Source organism: Pagrus major, chromosome 9 (assembly GCF_040436345.1).
Source record: "Pagrus major chromosome 9, Pma_NU_1.0".
Classification (NCBI taxonomy): domain Eukaryota; kingdom Metazoa; phylum Chordata; class Actinopteri; order Spariformes; family Sparidae; genus Pagrus; species Pagrus major.
Window position 1 is genome coordinate 3,267,807 of NC_133223.1, and position 16,638 is coordinate 3,284,444.

At 41.4% G+C, this 16,638-nt stretch overlaps 1 protein-coding gene across 1 annotated transcript in view; it reads left to right on the forward strand.

Moving 5' to 3' along the window:
- The window catches only part of frzb (frizzled related protein), a 54,425-nt gene extending 40,562 nt beyond the window's left edge, over positions 1–13,863 (forward strand). Inside the window, exons 5-8 of the mRNA XM_073473056.1 lie at positions 897–962; positions 9,540–9,744; positions 10,551–10,614; positions 13,359–13,863. Coding sequence (XP_073329157.1) covers positions 897–962; positions 9,540–9,744; positions 10,551–10,614; positions 13,359–13,418 — 395 coding nt within the window. The 3' untranslated portion in view covers positions 13,419–13,863. The remainder of the gene's footprint in view (positions 1–896; positions 963–9,539; positions 9,745–10,550; positions 10,615–13,358) is intronic.
- The last annotated feature ends 2,775 nt before the right edge of the window (positions 13,864–16,638 follow it).

Genomic DNA, 16,638 nt, shown 5'->3' on the forward strand with positions numbered 1-16,638 from the left:
AATAAAAAAAACCCACACAAGCTCAACAGTACAACAGGCTAAGAACATATTAACTGCAATTAGTAATATGACATTTTTCAGTAAAAGATCATGCAATCAATAAGATTTTCGGGAAGGAACTATCTTCCAAATAAGATATAATAGGAAAAACTGAAACATGACGGCACATTAACACTGATGTGTAAAGTAAAATGATGATTAAAGTGTATTGTTCCTGGTCAGTAAGTAAATAAATCGCTTGAAACAAAAATAAAATGAATTAATTAATTTAATTAAATACATACTGCCTGATCTCTGGTGTTTATTATTGCACCAAATGCATACTTGTAATGCATTGTGTGTAAAATACATTGTTGGAATGACCATAATTGTTGACTCGCTCTCTGAGCCCTCAGAGGGCTCAATTTATTTCACTTCAGTTTTTCAGACAAATGGAAGTAAACGGAAGCAGGGTTAAACTACTAGCCCTGCTCTGTCCAGAGGTAACAAAATCCATCTACCAAGGCCTCTAGAGCTCACTACACTGATCAGCCAAAACATTTAAACCATGGACAGCTAAAGTAAATAGCACTGATCAGCTCTTGATTGTTCTGCTGGGAAACCTTGTGTCCTGATGTTCTTTGACCCATACAAACCATCAGGACATGTCTGCAAACCAAGTACATGCCTCGTGGCTACCCCATTCCCTGATGGCAGTTGCCTATTGTTGGTATTTCTCAGAGAACATCCACATGAATCCCAGGACCCAAGATTGCATTGTAAAGAGATGATCAGTGTTACTCACTTCACCTGTCAGTGCTTTTAATGTTTTTGTGTGTTTGTTTTTCTTTTAAAATTATGATCACATGATCTCCTACTTTGTGTGCATGTGCGTGTGTGTTTGTGTGTTTCTCTAGATCGCTGTAGATGTAAGACAGTAAAAATGTGTTTGAGAACCTACCTGGGCAACAACTACAACTACGGTGAGTGACCTGGGACTTATTCCAGTTTTTACCATAGAATATCATTTTATTCTTCTCCATTAGATTCTGTGACACTCTTGAAAACAGTACAGATATACAGCATTAATGAGAACTTATCAGGTATCATTATATGAGATGATATAATAATATTGTTGATGTTAGCATTGAATCCTTCCACATAATGGTATAGTGTTTCCATTCCTGCTCATAAAACTGAGAATCAGACCTGGACTACACGTATATGGATATTTTTTTATGCGGATATTTTCGTCCCCGTTTAAAAAAAAAACTCTGTCCACACCACAGAAATATCTCCGTCCATACGAAGAGGCAAAACTGAAAACGATCGCCTCTGAAGCCTGCAATGCCATGCCCGGCCGATAGGTGGCGATTAGCAAAATGTAAAATACCACAGAAGAAGAACGTTATGAGCATGCGCAGTCAAATGGTCCCGAAGAAACAGTCAAACGGCGGCAGTTCGAAGTTATGGCGAAGACCGGGCGCAGCAGACGCCTTTGCGTACCGGAGGAGTGCAGTTGATGCAACAACGTCACGTTCATATGTAGAGCTGAGATAAGACCTAAAAGTGCAAAGCACACACAGATAGCCCGGTACATCTCGGCCATCGTTGTTGACAACCGTGCGAACGGCTTGTTGCTAGGCGCTTGACGTCATCGCGTCAACACCAGCTCCGTTTAACATCGCTACACGGATCCACTCAATCGGATATTTTTTTATTTCTCCACTTTTTTATCCGTTTAAAAATATCTCCGTTTATGTGGGCGAAATCGCCGTGTTCGTGTGGTTGAGAGGCCCAATTGGACAAAAAAATGTGCGTTTAGGAATATATCGTATTCGTGTAGTCCAGGCATCAGTGGTCTCCAAATGTTCTGGTTGTTTTAATGTTTTGTATTACACTGCTCAAAAAACTTTGTCATATCGTCACAGTATAACACCAAGTCAGATAAACTTCAGGGATATCAATCTGTCCATTTAGGAAGCACGAGAGATTGTGAATCAATTTCACCTGCTTTGGTGCAAATGAATGTGACAACAGGTGCAATGGAGAGGCAAAAGCAAGACAACCTCCAAAAAGGGGAGGGTTTTGCATGTGGTGGCCACAGACAATTGCCTTTTCCTTATCCTTCCTGACTGATTCTTCTCTAGTTTTGTGTTCTGCTATTGTCTTTGTCACTACTGGTAGCATGAGGCAGTACCTGCAACCCAATCAGGTTGCACAGATAGTCAAGCTCTAACCCTAACCCTCCAGGATGGCACATCCATATGTGCGGTCACAAGAAGGTTTGCTGTGTCTCCCAGCACAGTCTCAAGATCATGGAGGAGATACCAGGAGACCGGCCGTAACATGAGGAGAGCTGGACAGGGCTGTAGAAGGGCATCAACTCAGCAGCAGGACCGGTATCTGCTCCTTTGTGTGAGGAGGAACAGGAGGCGCAATACCAAAGCCCTACAAAATGACCTTCAGCAGGCTACTGGTGTACATGTTTCTGACCAAACTCAGTTATGCTGTCTGTAACATCATCCAGCTTGACTGGATTGGCGGTGGCTCAATGATGGTCTGGGGAAGCATATCCTTGGAGGGTTGCACAGACCTCCTTGTCATAGCCAATGGTACCCTGGCTGATGTTGATGAAATCCTCACAACCACTGTCAGAACTTACACTGGTGCAGTAAGCCCTGTGTTCCTCCTGGTGCAAGGACACTGCCCGGCCTCATGTGGCCAGAGTGTATAGGCAGTTCCTTGATTATGCAGGCATTGATGCCATTGACTGGCCCTCTTGTTCCCCTGACCTAAAACCAATTGAGCACCTATGGGACCTTATGTATCAGTGCATGCCGCCAAGTACCGCCACAGACTGTCCAGAAACTCACTGATGCCCTGATCCAGGTCTGAGAGGAGATCCCCTAGGACACCATCCACCAACCCATCAGGAGCATGCCCTGACGTTGTCGGGAGTGCATACAGACACGCGGTGGCCATACACACTACTGAGTCACATTATGAGTTGCTGTGATAAAATTCACGCAAGTTGGATCAGCCTGTGAATTTTTTACTTTGAATTTCGATGTGATTTTAAATCCAGCCCTCAATGGGTTGACACCAAAGTTCACTAGAATCCCCAGTAGGCGATTTGAGGGGGGGTGAGGGGGGATGCCATCCCCCTTGTTAGCAAAATTACCAAAAAGCATCCCCCTTGTTAACCTGCCATCACTCTCCACCCCCTAGTAGCAGAAAGTGTGTTACAAATCACAAGCGGCCGCGATCAGCTCCGGTGCACAGTGGAGTCAAGCCGTGCACGGCTGCTTTGCGTTCCGGCTGCCTGGTCGTTTTTTGACGGAAGCCGCAACAAGCTGCACAGAACAGATCACGCCGGCAGGAAGTTGTAATGTAATAGGCTTGTGAGCCTTAGAGGTACCCGCAGGTGAGTGACGTTATAAGGAAGTAAAACAAGAAGCGTGTCTAGGAATGCTACTCTGTGTTGTGGCTGTAAGTTGAGCAGACGAACAGTAAAGTTACGTTCGCACATGAAGTCGGTTGTCAAGCCTCATCAATATAACAGAAGTCAGAGACACAGGAACGGCATAGAGCATCCGGTCAATTTTCAAAATAAAACACCCTGTGCAGACTCCCAATTGTATGAAAACGAAAAATGACCAGATCAACAAAATCTGAGCAAGTCAACAAAATCGGGCAGGCACAAGGCTCAGCTTCTGAAACGTTCCCGCTGGGTTCTCTATATACATTCATGGTATGATGCCGTGTGGTGGGCGGAACAAAACCTGTAGCAGACGCGACGTCATAGAGCAACGTCCGGTGGATTCCCAGCGCATCTCTCGTGTAGAGGAGGAGCACAACGAGTTTGCTTGTTCTAAAACTAAAATGTTACTTTTTGTAAGTGTTTTTAGTGTCTGTTCAGAACACGGTGGCTTATGTTATGTTGGTAATTGTCATTTTTGTGCTGGTTTATAGTTCAACCATTAGTGAGGTAGCTGTTACATTTCCTGACACCAGCTGTTTTATCCCCCATTGAAGCACACTCTGCTGGACAAACTATGTCATTACACCAATTTTAAATTACCCCAAGCATGTTTTTCTCCATTATAGTTTTTAAATATAAGGTTTTCATATCGATGCATATCGGACAATATATACACTGATACCGATATATCTGTGAGAGGCTAATATCGGCCGATAAATTGGTTGGGCTCTACTATTTTGCACAATGTTCATTTTGTGTCCTTCAAGGAATTTAGATGGTAAAAAATTCCAAGGGGTCATGTGGGTCATGTAACTTAAAATGACCCTGCTTGTAGTGAATTGTGAGAAACATGAGAAAACCCTGCCTGAATAAACTCAGTCCACTACAAGACAATTGTAGTAGGGAGAGAAGGAAGATAACTGGATAAAATGGAGTTGTAGAATTAGAAATGTCACAGTTATGGTTAAGACGTCCTGCAACAATGTCCTTTGGGAGGTGTACATACGTGTGTCGGGGCAGGGTGGTGCTCCCATTGGGCCATCCCCCCTGTTAAAAATTAACAAATCACCTACTGAGAATCCCCACATATAATTTCTGGGAATGGGTGCAATTTGTGATGGAATTCATGAGAATGTGGTCTGAGCACCACACCTGACAGTCAATAATCACTTCTCAAAGCAACATGTGAGATGTCAAGACCAACACAGATATATTCAGCAAATCTGAATGTTTATTACTTTACTTGTTTCAAACCTTAACTGTGCTGCTCAATTTCATTTTCAACATTTTTTTAGTATCACTAAACTCTGATACTTTCTCTGATATGTTTTCCCATTTATGTGCAAGGAAATATTTTCCTGCAAAAGCTGTTCAGTCACTTTGATTAAATTAAAAACATGAAAACTAAAAGACCAGGGATCTCATTTGTTAAACAGAATGTATCAATAGATCAATCCTACAAATGTGCATGGGCACAAAAGCCGAAAATGGGTGTCATCTGCTGACGCCACTGAGGCATGGCAGATTGTGCGGGTAAGGATTATCATTTTGTTTGTGCAAGGCAGTTGATGGAGGTGCAAACTGCGGTCACCTGCTACAAATGCGAGCTAAAAAGCGTAAGGTTGATGCTAAATGTAGAGTGTTTAATAGGTCATGGACTGCTAAATATTTTTTCACTGAGGGGAGCGGTAAAGCGGTTTACTAGTTTGCAACGAACATGTGGCTGTATTAAAAGACTACAACTTGAGCCACAACTTCATGATAAAACAGGCATAGAAATCCAAATCCAAATGCCAAGAGTCTAGTAATTAGTTTTCCAATTGGCTTCATCAGTGAGATTGTATTGAATGCTGAACTGAAGTCAACAAACAGCATCCTGATGTAGCTGTTCTTACTCTCCAGATCAGAATCAGAATCAGAATCAGCTTTATTGGCCAAGTATGTGAAACACATACAAGGAATTTGACTTTGGTTTTTCTTCGCACACGATGTACATAGACGTAAACATGAACATAAACATAATATAACAAACATTCAACTAGAAGGAGCAAGAACAACAAAGAACAGTAAGTTAAAAAGTGTTCAGAGGTCCAGTCTATTATAAATATATATTTAAGTATATATATATATATTATATTATTTACAGTGAGGATTTATGTTGTTCAATTATGTACAGGTAGTAAATGTGTATACATATATATATATATATATATATATATATATATATATATATATATATTTATATATACATATATATATTTATATATATATATATATATATATATATATATATATATACATATATATTTATATATACATATATATATACATATAAAGTGCAATTTAATCTGTAAATGTAAAGACTGTGAGTGGGTGGTTTTGGAGTCAGGGGGTTACTGACGCTGGGTGACTGATCAAGTGTTCATCAGTGTGACGGCCCGGGGGAAGTTCAAACAGATTGTGTCCAGGGTGTGATGGGTCTGCAGAGATGTTTCCTGCCCGTTTCCTGACTCTGGATGTGTATAGGTCCTGGATGGTGGGCAGTTTAGCACCAATGATTTTTTCTGCAGTCCTGAATGAATGAATGAATGAATTAATGAATGAATGAATGAATGAATCTTTTATTGTCATTATACAGGGTGTACAATGAAACTTCGTTCGACTATTCTTGGTAAAAGACAACATAAGTTAGACAATATAAAATATATTAAAAAAATATTTAAAAATATAAAAGGCACACATGGAGATCAACAAAACAAGACAAGAGCAGCAGTATATATAAAAGAAAGAACGTGTCTGTGCAGCAGAAAGGTGTCAGTGTCAGTGCAGCTTCAAATAATAATAATAATAATAATAATGATAATAAGTGATAGTGAAGTCCTGATTGTCCGTATCAGTCTTTTCCTGTCCTGTTTGGTGGCTGATCCAAACCAGACGATGATGGAGGCGCAGAGAACGGACTGGACTATTGCCATGTAGAACTGGATCAGCAGCTCCAGGGGCAGGTTGAACTTCCTGAGCTGACGCAGGAAGTACATCCTCTGCTGGGCCTTTTTGATTATGGAGTCTACGTTGGGAGTCCACTTTAGGTCCTGGGAGATGGAAGATCCCAGAAACCTGAAGGTTTCCACAGCAGACACGGACTTATTGAAAATGGTGATGGGGGGCAGTGTAGGGGGGCTACTTCTGAAGTCCACTGTCATCTCCACAGTTTTGAGTGTGTTCAGATGCATCAAGACTGAGTGAAGGGCAGTAGATATGGCATCCTCTGTGGATCTGTTGGTCCTGAAAGCATACTGGTGAAGGTCCAGGCTGGTAGGGATGTTATCTTTGATGTTCATGAGAACCAGGTTCTCAAAGCACTTCACCAGGATGGGGGTGAGTGCCACAAGGCAGTAGTCATTAAGACCAGACACTGCATACTTTTTAGGTACAGTTACGATGGTGGCTGTCTTGAGGCAGGAGGGAATAGTCTCCTGTGAGAGTGAGATGTTATAAATGTCAGTAAAAACACCAGCTAGCTGATTGGCAAATGTTTTTAGTATGGCCGGGTATATTATCTGGACAAGCAGCCTGTTGTGCTAAGAGTGCTGTTCACTCTCAGCACAATTTTTCTCACATCCGTTGTGGTTACTGACAGTGGCCGGTCCTCTGGAGGCAGGGTAGACTATACAGCTGACTCATTGTTGAGGTGATCAAAGTGAGCATAAAATGTGTTCAGCTCATCCATCAGCGTGGCCTCACACACGATGGGGGCACTCCTGCTTACTCCAGTGACTTTTGAATCGCCTCCCACATATCTTTAGTGCTGTTGGTGTTTAGGTCCCTCTCAAGTCTCCGCTGATGTCTCCTTGATATCAGCTTTCAGTCTTACTCTTACTCTCGTGGTGTTCTATGCTTCCTTGTCACCTGACTGAGCAACTTTATCAACTTTTTGGCTCTGGATAGAGCCCTCACCTCTCCATTCATCCAGCCCTTCCCTGTTGGGTAATGGTCAGACTTTGTGGTCATTACATCAACACATTTTCTGATACATGATGTAATTGAAGATGTATATTCCTCAAGACTGATGTTGTTATCCTGTCTGTGCAGTAAAGTATAGGGCTACTGTAGCCTCATCCTTCCACCCCTCTTAATCAACTGTGAGTAAGTAAGCAGAAGAAACAGAGAAGTATGATCTGATAGGCCAAGGTGAGGGCTTTGTAGCTGCCAGGAATATTTGTATACACATGATCCAGGATATAACTTCCTCTGGTGTTGATCTGGGCACGCTGGTGGATTTTAGGTAAAACAGTTCTGAGGTCTGTTTTATTAAAATCATTAGCTATGAAAATTCCATCCAGTTGTTTAGTCGTGTTGCTGCTGATGACATCATGCAATTCCCACAGTGCATTTTTGGAGTTTGCATCTGGAGGAATGTACGCAGCAACAATAAAGACATAGGTGAGTTCTCTGGTAGATGCCACCTTAGCACCAGAAAATCAACATATGGTGAACACTGTCCATCCACTTTAACTGCGTTTGAGCACCAAGCATTATTTATATAGAGACATGAACTCACCTCCTCTCTTCTTACTGGAGTCTTGTGTTCTGTCAGCTCTGAACAAGGTCTGTCCATCCAGTGCAGTCTCTGATTTCCCATTGCTGAGTGAGTCTGAGTCGCACCTCATCCACTTTATTTTCTTGCAACCAGACATTAGTCAGAAGAAGGCTTGGTAGAGAAACAGCTCTGTACAAGTCGGTCAGCTTAGCTCTGATACTGGCTCTCTTTGTACCTCTCTTCTTGGGGCGAAGGCATTGCTTTTAGTGACGTTTTGTCTCGTTGGCCTAGCTTGCTGCTCCTTCAGATGCCACTGGTGGATATCGTTTTGTACTCTGCTGCATTCAGTCTTAACCCCACACTTCCTTTTTACAATGTTGATGAGTTCATCTCTATTGAAGGTAAAGCGTGCTTCAGTAGAAGCGGGCATTAAGGCATCTACATGCAGCACCCTTGTAGAACTTTTGTTGGTGTTACATGGTGAGTCTTTCAGGAAATTTGAAGACACACCCCCTCTCCTTTTACATGCAGTGTGTCCCCAGTAATGTACAACTTGAACTCATAGAGTACCAGTCTGACTCACTGCTGACACAGCACTTGAAATCAGTGTCATTACTTGCATTAACTCATCTCTCAAGAGGAGATCTTCCCACACACCAAGAGACTAGCTCAGAGGATGCTGGTTCTCTTTGGATCAACACACATATGAGAACAGACATTCTCAGTGATGAAATTCAACAAGTCAAGATACAGATCTTCTCTCAATGATGATCATCTGTCAGCTGTGCTGCGGCAAACTATCCATGGTTTGTAGTTTGTATAACAGACATCTCAAGAGACAGAAATCTCAAAAAGACTGTCATAATGACCAAGGCACTTGTTAAGCTAAAGGTTTGTAAAAGCATCTGTGTATCACATGTTCACATGGTTTGGATCTTTTTCCCCAACAGGTTTGTTTGGTTGTAAAGCAATAACAGTTCTTGTCAATGATAAAGCAGGATGGGTTGTGCTCATGAAATCATCTATGGTGTTCTGCTGCTTTGGATTACCTCGTTCAGTATTTTCAAAGATGGCGTAATTTATGTTCTTAATGTGATTCTGTTCGGAGGGATTTTCAATACAATAAATGCTGAAGAATAAGAGTAAGTGCAAAGAATGTTTTCTGTAATTTGATATTAATAACATTTGTTTGGACTATATTCTTTGTGTCCATGGATGCACACAACAATCTGTAGTTAATACAACAGCCCTTAAATCTACCAGGTGACATCTTTTGGCAGATTTTTCTGGCTAAATTGTGTGTTTGTGTGTTAGAGAGAGAGAGTGTTTGTGGGTGTGTGCAGGCAAAATGGAGAGAAGTAAAACCAGTATTTGTGTGTTCAACAAAATGTTTTTTGCGTCACAGACATAGGGCGAGTTCAAGTTTGATCTTTTTAATTCAAGTATTTTAAAAGCCTGACTTGTCATCTGCCTCTGTTTGAGACATTAAGTCCAGTGTCCAATGTGTCTGTGTATGCTGATGTCCCTCTCTTTCAGTGATCAGGGTGAGGGTGAAGGAGGTGAGGAATCGCGGTCTTGAGCCCACAGCAGTGGTGGATGTGAAGGAGGTGCTCAAGTCTTCTCTGGTCAACATTCCCAAAGAGACACAGACACTCTACTACTCATCCTCCTGCCTGTGTCCTCCTCTGACTCCCGGAGAGGAGTACCTCATTATGGGCTACGAGAATGAGGAGACTTCCAGGTATGAGCAGCAGTAGTTGTAACACATAATAAAAAACAGCATTATTGTCAGTAGTAAAATTATTGTTATTGATATCAGTTTTCTTCCAGCTTCCAAGTCCAGCTGGTAAATAGATATTTAAACTTCAATGCAATGCAGGCTCTTTTGGGTAAGGTGTCCAGGTGGTTATCAAACCATCACCCCGATTCCAAACTACTGTGCCTTTCGAGGATGCCCCTCAAACTATTATCTGTTCCTAATGAACCTGTATACCTATGGAATGTGTTTTTGGAGCATTCCACAACTTTTTCTCAGTCTTTTGTTACCCTTGTCCCAACTTATTTGAAACATGTTAATGCTATCAAATTCAGAATAGGCATTTTATTTTTTTTTTAAATCAGTGAAGTCAATAAGGTAAAATATTAAATATACTGTCTTTGTACTGTTTTCAACCAAGTATATGTCAAAAAGCTAATAACTCTTTTTGGAATCAGGATTGTGACTTCAGCCTGCAGTATAATCTGCAGTGCAGTGCAACTGGACTATTTTTCAAACACATCAGCCCCTGATGGTGAAAGATTGAGCAGTTGAGTCTTTGTTTTTAAACTCTTAAGGGTTAATGAACCCTTATTAAGATGCTTGAATCAGACAGAAACAGACACATTTCGTCTCCTCGTCTATATAAATGCTAGATCAATGATTAACTAGTCACGTCGTGAATAAATTATGTAGTGCCACTTGTTTGCCTCACACTTCATGGCGGGCTGCCTCTATAAAATGCTTGGGGAAAACCCTGCATTAACCTCACTCTGTGTATGTGGTTGCAGGTTGCTCCTGATTGACGGCTCTATTGCTCAGAAGTGGAAGGAGAAAATGGGCAAGAAGGTCAAGGTGCGATTCACATATCAATGCACACACACAAACAGCAGCAGTTTCTGAGCAGTATCAGCATTAGGATCAGTATGTGCTGATAGTTTCAGAGCACCATCTCCTGTTATTTTTTATTGAAACACATCTGCAGCGGTACAGCTGGAGCGGTACAACTGGAGCAGTACAGCTGGAGGTTTTATAAGTTGATGGTGATTTGTACTGAACAGAGTTGTATTGCATGCAGCCTGTTGCTACAGCTGAATGCAAGTTTGACTGGAAATTTGGTTATAAAGTCAACACATACCTAATTGTGCACTGAATTTGCTACTGTGTTTTTATTAAGTTCCCTTTAATAAAAACATTGTTGCAAAGAGCTGATTTTATCTACAGAACATGAGTAATATGAGAGAAGTTAGCACACTGAACAAAAGAGACTATAATAGTCTGTTATACAAAATTGATAAAGTACGTTAGTAAGTATGCTATCATGTGTAAACTAGCAAACAAATGATACAACCGTTTGTTTAGTATGACATCATTAGTTAAGAATTATTTTTTTTTTTTTAAATTTATTGCACTGTGATGTATTTTCCTAAGATGAACAAAAACAAAGGGCAAATGTTGCACTAGATAAAACATTTTCACTTATGCTAAATCGCTATCTCAACTAGCAATTGTCCAATCGTAGCATAGGGTTACACCCCGCCTTTCCGAAACCCCGCTGTTCCGAAAATAGACTTCCATTCTTCGTAATGGCAGGGTTTCCCATTTTTTCTAAAGACCCCGCTATTCCGAAAAGGCTATTGGGGAACCCCTGACCCTAACCCTAACCCTAACCCTATTGGGAAGTAATTGGAACTTGAAAGTCGGATTCGGAACAGCGGTGTTTCGGAGTGGGGGTGTTTCGGAATGGAGGTGTTTCGGAATGGAAGGCCGTTTCCGTAGCATAGCAACCATAACCAGGCATGACGCATCCATTTGATACAGTGGTTCTTGAGCTGTAGTTTACCCGGAAAAAACACTGACCTCTTCAGTCTCCTTTATGGTCTGCTGCTGCTCCTCTTGGGGTCACTCATTCTCCGAAGCAGCTCAGTCTCTGGGCTAGACAGAGCAGACAGGTCGGGCGCCTGCAGGTTGGGCTGTTGCTGGATTGTCCTGTGTTGGTCTGCTAAGGAGCCCAGAGACACTGCGGCTACGACAGCAGAAGAGGTCAGTGTGTTTACTGGGTTAAAAAAGAGCTCCCAATCTGCTTTATAGCCTCCACCACTGGCTGTTTGTTTTACAACCCAACCGCAAGAAAAACACAGACACAGCCTATTGACATCGGACAACCACTAAACATACAGATAAGAAATAGCACGCTAACTAGCTAATTCTTGTCTCAGTTATGGTGTGATTAAACAGTAAACTCATTTTGGCCAAATGACTTCCCTCCCCACCCAGGGGTTTGTGGACACAGGAGGACAGCTAAGAACAGGCACTTGGCGGTGGATGCAGGCGCGGGCCCCACCAATCTCCCATCCTCTTGATGTCCAGTGGTCAATCTCTGTCAGATTTTTCTGGATTTTAATTGACAGGAAAAGGGTGCCTATCAGTTTAAGTTCGCCACTTTTCTTGCCTTCTCCTGTCAAAAAACTTGGTGGATATATTTAGCATAGAGCACCTGGAACAGGAAGCTGTTGAGGCTTTCGTCATGTGAAATCATTATCAAAGATAGTGTTATATTCGACAAACACACTTCCACTGTGCTTATTTTATGTACTGTGTTGATTTGCTAGTGTCTTTGATATCTAGACAACAGCGCATCTCGGTCAAAAGGCCTTTCCACACCAAGTCTGTTATTTTCAAATGCACTTTTTGTAATACATCATTTGAAAAAAGAAACATTGCGCACTGAAACCATGCACACTGAGTCAGATGCGTTTGCTATTGTATTTGTTGCGAAAACTCCTAATACGAGACAATTGTCAAGTAATGGAGATAATTTGGATGTCCTCTCACTTCTTGAACAAAAAAAAAGAAAATAGCTACTGGGTCCATCCAATCCTGAAAACAAGACAAGAGCAAGTACAGTTTTACTTGCTGGTAAAGGAGCTGTGGAATTATCCAGATGTCAGTGGTCCAGTTTGACACACTGCTAGCTATACTGGAGAACTATACATTAAAAAGAAGTCTGCCTATTTCCACGAACCAGCTGATCCTGAACAGCGACTGGCAGTATATAGGGACACAAACACACATGCATACCACACAGACATATCACATCAGGAAAAGATGGGAAAAAACGCAGAAAATTGAATCTATTGCGAAAATCTTTTTTGACAGATGAAAGTTTCAGTCAGTGTGTAAACATGATTGACACATCATGAGGTTGTATTCATTTTCAAACATCATAAAACAGACTTTGTGTGCGACTTGACTTGTGTCCTTAATTGCTAGTTTGGGGTAAACTCAAGCTGTCATTTCTTTACTCTGTAGCCCAACAGGTAAACTAGGTCTCAATCGTAATGTTAGTGAACGTTTTGTTATTGATAAGATACCACAGCATTAAACTTGCTTTTTGTATACACTTTGAAATAGCATCATTAAAAAAGACAATTAAATTGTATGTAAGCCAATGTGTGATGCAGGGGGTTTCTACCTGGAAGTTATTGTAAACAAACATTGTGGTGTATAATAATGCATGGTTTGGTCTGTAATGTGTTGTCTATGGAGGTGATTTATCATGTCTGCCTGCCTGTCTGTCTGTCTGTCTGTCTGTCCAGAGATGGGATCACATCCTGCAGGGGAAAGGCCGAGCAAGTCAGCGCAGGAATCGCCACTAAGATCTGACCCTGTTTGTGTGTGTGTGTGTGTGTGTGTGTTTGTGTGTGTGTGTGTGTGTGTGTGTGTGTGTGTGTGTGTGTGTGTGTGTGAATGTGAGTGCAAGTGTGAATATGAATGTGTTTATGTGTGCGTAGATATTGCACTATCACAGACTGTTGTAGCTGAATGTAGTTCATCTCTTCATCTGTCAGACTGTTTGTCTGATTTTTTTCATTTATTTTCTTTGCACGAACATTATTAAATGTGTGTTTAGTGTGTATGTGTGTGCACGCTCGCATGCATGCATGCATATGTGTGTGTGTATGTCTGGTATACACCTAAAGCACTCAATAAAGACAAAAGAGGGCATAGAGCTTCAAAGCTATAGTACTAAATCTACGCACAGTCATACAATGTGTACATGACACTTTTTTGTCACAGTCTTTAATAAACCTGGATATAGGCCATGTCTGTCCTCCTACCCTGCCCACTTTATCCAGTCAGGACAGAGAACTCCGTAAAGAGGTCCTGTCTCTGTGGTGAAAACACAGAGCATCCTCCTGTTCTGGTACTCACACTGGCCATGGTGGAACAGGGTAAGCTACCAATTCCAGTGCTCCTGGTGTCAGCTTATACTACCAAACAGACCAAGCGAAGAAAAACGCTTGAAGAAGAGAAAGAGGCAAAGAGAGCTGCCTCGACAAAATAAAGGAGTTGTGCAAGAGTGGTGACGAAGAGGGGAGGGAGGGAATTGTTCACCACCAAACGGACAGGAAGTTAGCTAAAACAATTACAGCAGCTTAAATATGACCTTAAATTATAAATAAATATCAAAAGCTTTTCTCATTAATATTTCAATATTTTATTTGATCCCCTAATCCTCTTCATTTTATTTCCACTGTGTTATGATAGGCTATTATTAATAACAATAGACCCTCTTGGAGGCTTGATCAGAAAGATGCTGGACCTCAAATTCAAAAGATTGCTGTTGACACATAAATTTATTTAATATTCTTCTGTGGCAGCAAACAACACCCTTGTTTCAGTAACAAACTATTATACTGTAAATTGAGTCTATCTACAAACTTTATGGCTCAATACAGAAATAATAGCATGCACTTTACAGTCTACAGCAACATGCTGTAGACTGTAAATTCGAAACCGCACTTCTTAGGCCTTCAGCAACAAACCTGCCAAAATATGAAGTAGATCGGATGAACGGTTCTCCAGATATGAGAACCACAGAGAGAAAGACAGAAAGAAAGACAGACAGACGGACAGAGATTCTTTGCTTTATAATTTGTATTATACAGCAACTCTTCTGTGTGTCATGACAACTGAAAATGACAAAATGTGTCACATTGTTAAACAGTGTGTAGATTTCCTGTTTAACAATATGTAACACAGGTATGAAAGAGAACTGTCCAGCAGACTCTGCTGTCTGGAAGAAACAAGGATGGGTATTCATTTTAAATTCAAGAAAGTTGGCCTTTTTAACAACAGACATTTTTACTTGTCATTGTAGGAAAAGCAAAGATCCAATCCAATCCAATCCAACTTTATTTGTTAAGCACTTTAACACAACCAAAGTTGAACAAAGTGCTGTACAGAAGAATAAAATTACATATAAATACAAAAATAAGTTAAAAGACAACAAAAACATGAGTAAAAAATTATAAAAGCCACACAATACAAAGCAATAAAAACAAGGAGATAAAATCGACGTCTTACTGGGTGTCAAAGGCCAAGGAGAAGAGATGGGTTTTAAGAAGAGATTTAAAAACAGACAGAGAAGAGGCCTGTTTAACGTGCTGAGGCAGATCGTTCCATAGTTTGGGGGCCGACACAGCAAAGGCACGGTCCCCTCTGAGCTTCCGCTTGGTGTTAGGCACCCTCAGGAGCAGCTGATCAGCTGACCTGAGAGAGCGGGCGGGGGTATAAGGGTGTAGAAGCTCAGAGAGGTAGGGCGGGGCAAGACCATTTAGGGATTTAAAAGCAAATAAAAGAATTTTAAAATGGATCCTAAATTGAATGGGCAGCCAGTGGAGTGAGGCTAAAATAGGGGAAATGTGCTCGTGTTTACGTGTGCCAGTTAAAAGACGTGCAGCTGCATTTTGCACCAACTGGAGACGGGCAATGGAGGAACCACCAACCCCCACATAAAGTGCATTGCAGTAATCCAGCCGAGTGGTAACAAAGGCATGGATTACTGTCTCAAAATGCTGCCTTGTCAAAATTGGCTTTATTTTGGCCAGCTGCCTCAAATGGAAAAAGCTAGATTTTACAACAGCTTTGATCTGACTGTTGAGTTTAAGCTCAGGGTCCACTTTAACCCCTAGGTTTTTGATGCTAGGCTTAGTGTACTGGGCCAAGGAACCCAGGTCTATTGGGGGGGGGGTCCCAGTGGTGCCACCGAAAACCATCACTTCAGTCTTTTTATCATTGAATTTTAAAAAGTTATTTGCCATCCAGGCCTTTATGTCTTCGAGACACTTAAGTAAGACCCTGGCATCGAAATTATCTTTCTTTTTAAGAGGCACATAAATCTGACTGTCATCCGCATAACAATGAAAAGAAATGCCGTGCTTCCTAAGTATGGAACCAAGCGGGAGCAAATAGAGAGAGAAGAGAAGAGGGCCAAGAACTGAGCCCTGAGGGACTCCACACAAGAGAGGAGCAGAGGAGGATACAGAGTCACCAAGGCTGACACAGAAAGTTCGATCAGTCAAGTATGACCTGAACCACTCCAGTGCTATGCCCCTGATGCCCACCCACTGCTCCAATCGAGAGATCAATATGTCATGGTCCACTGTGTCAAATGCAGCAGTTAAATCTAAAAGCACAAGGATAACACAATCACCAGAGTCAGTAGCTAAAAAGATATCATTAAAAACTCTTAAAAGAGCTGATTCAGTGCTGTGCAGGGTTTTAAAACCAGATTGGAAAACCTCTAGAATATTATGCTCTTCTAGGAAGGCCAGTAATTGACAGTGCACAATCTTCTCCAGGGTTTTTGAAAGAAAAGGCAGTTTGGAGATAGGCCTGAAATTTGCAAGAACGGCAGAATCTAGACCAAGATGTTACTTGTACTATGAGTAAAGGCTCTGTTTTATTCAAGTGCTTTCAGTAAGTCATGGTAAAGTTACAGTGATGTGAAGCAGTTAAATGCTTTCAACCATCATCAATCATTTTATTATGTATACATGTGATTTTCTAAAGTGACGTGTCAAAATGGCAGGC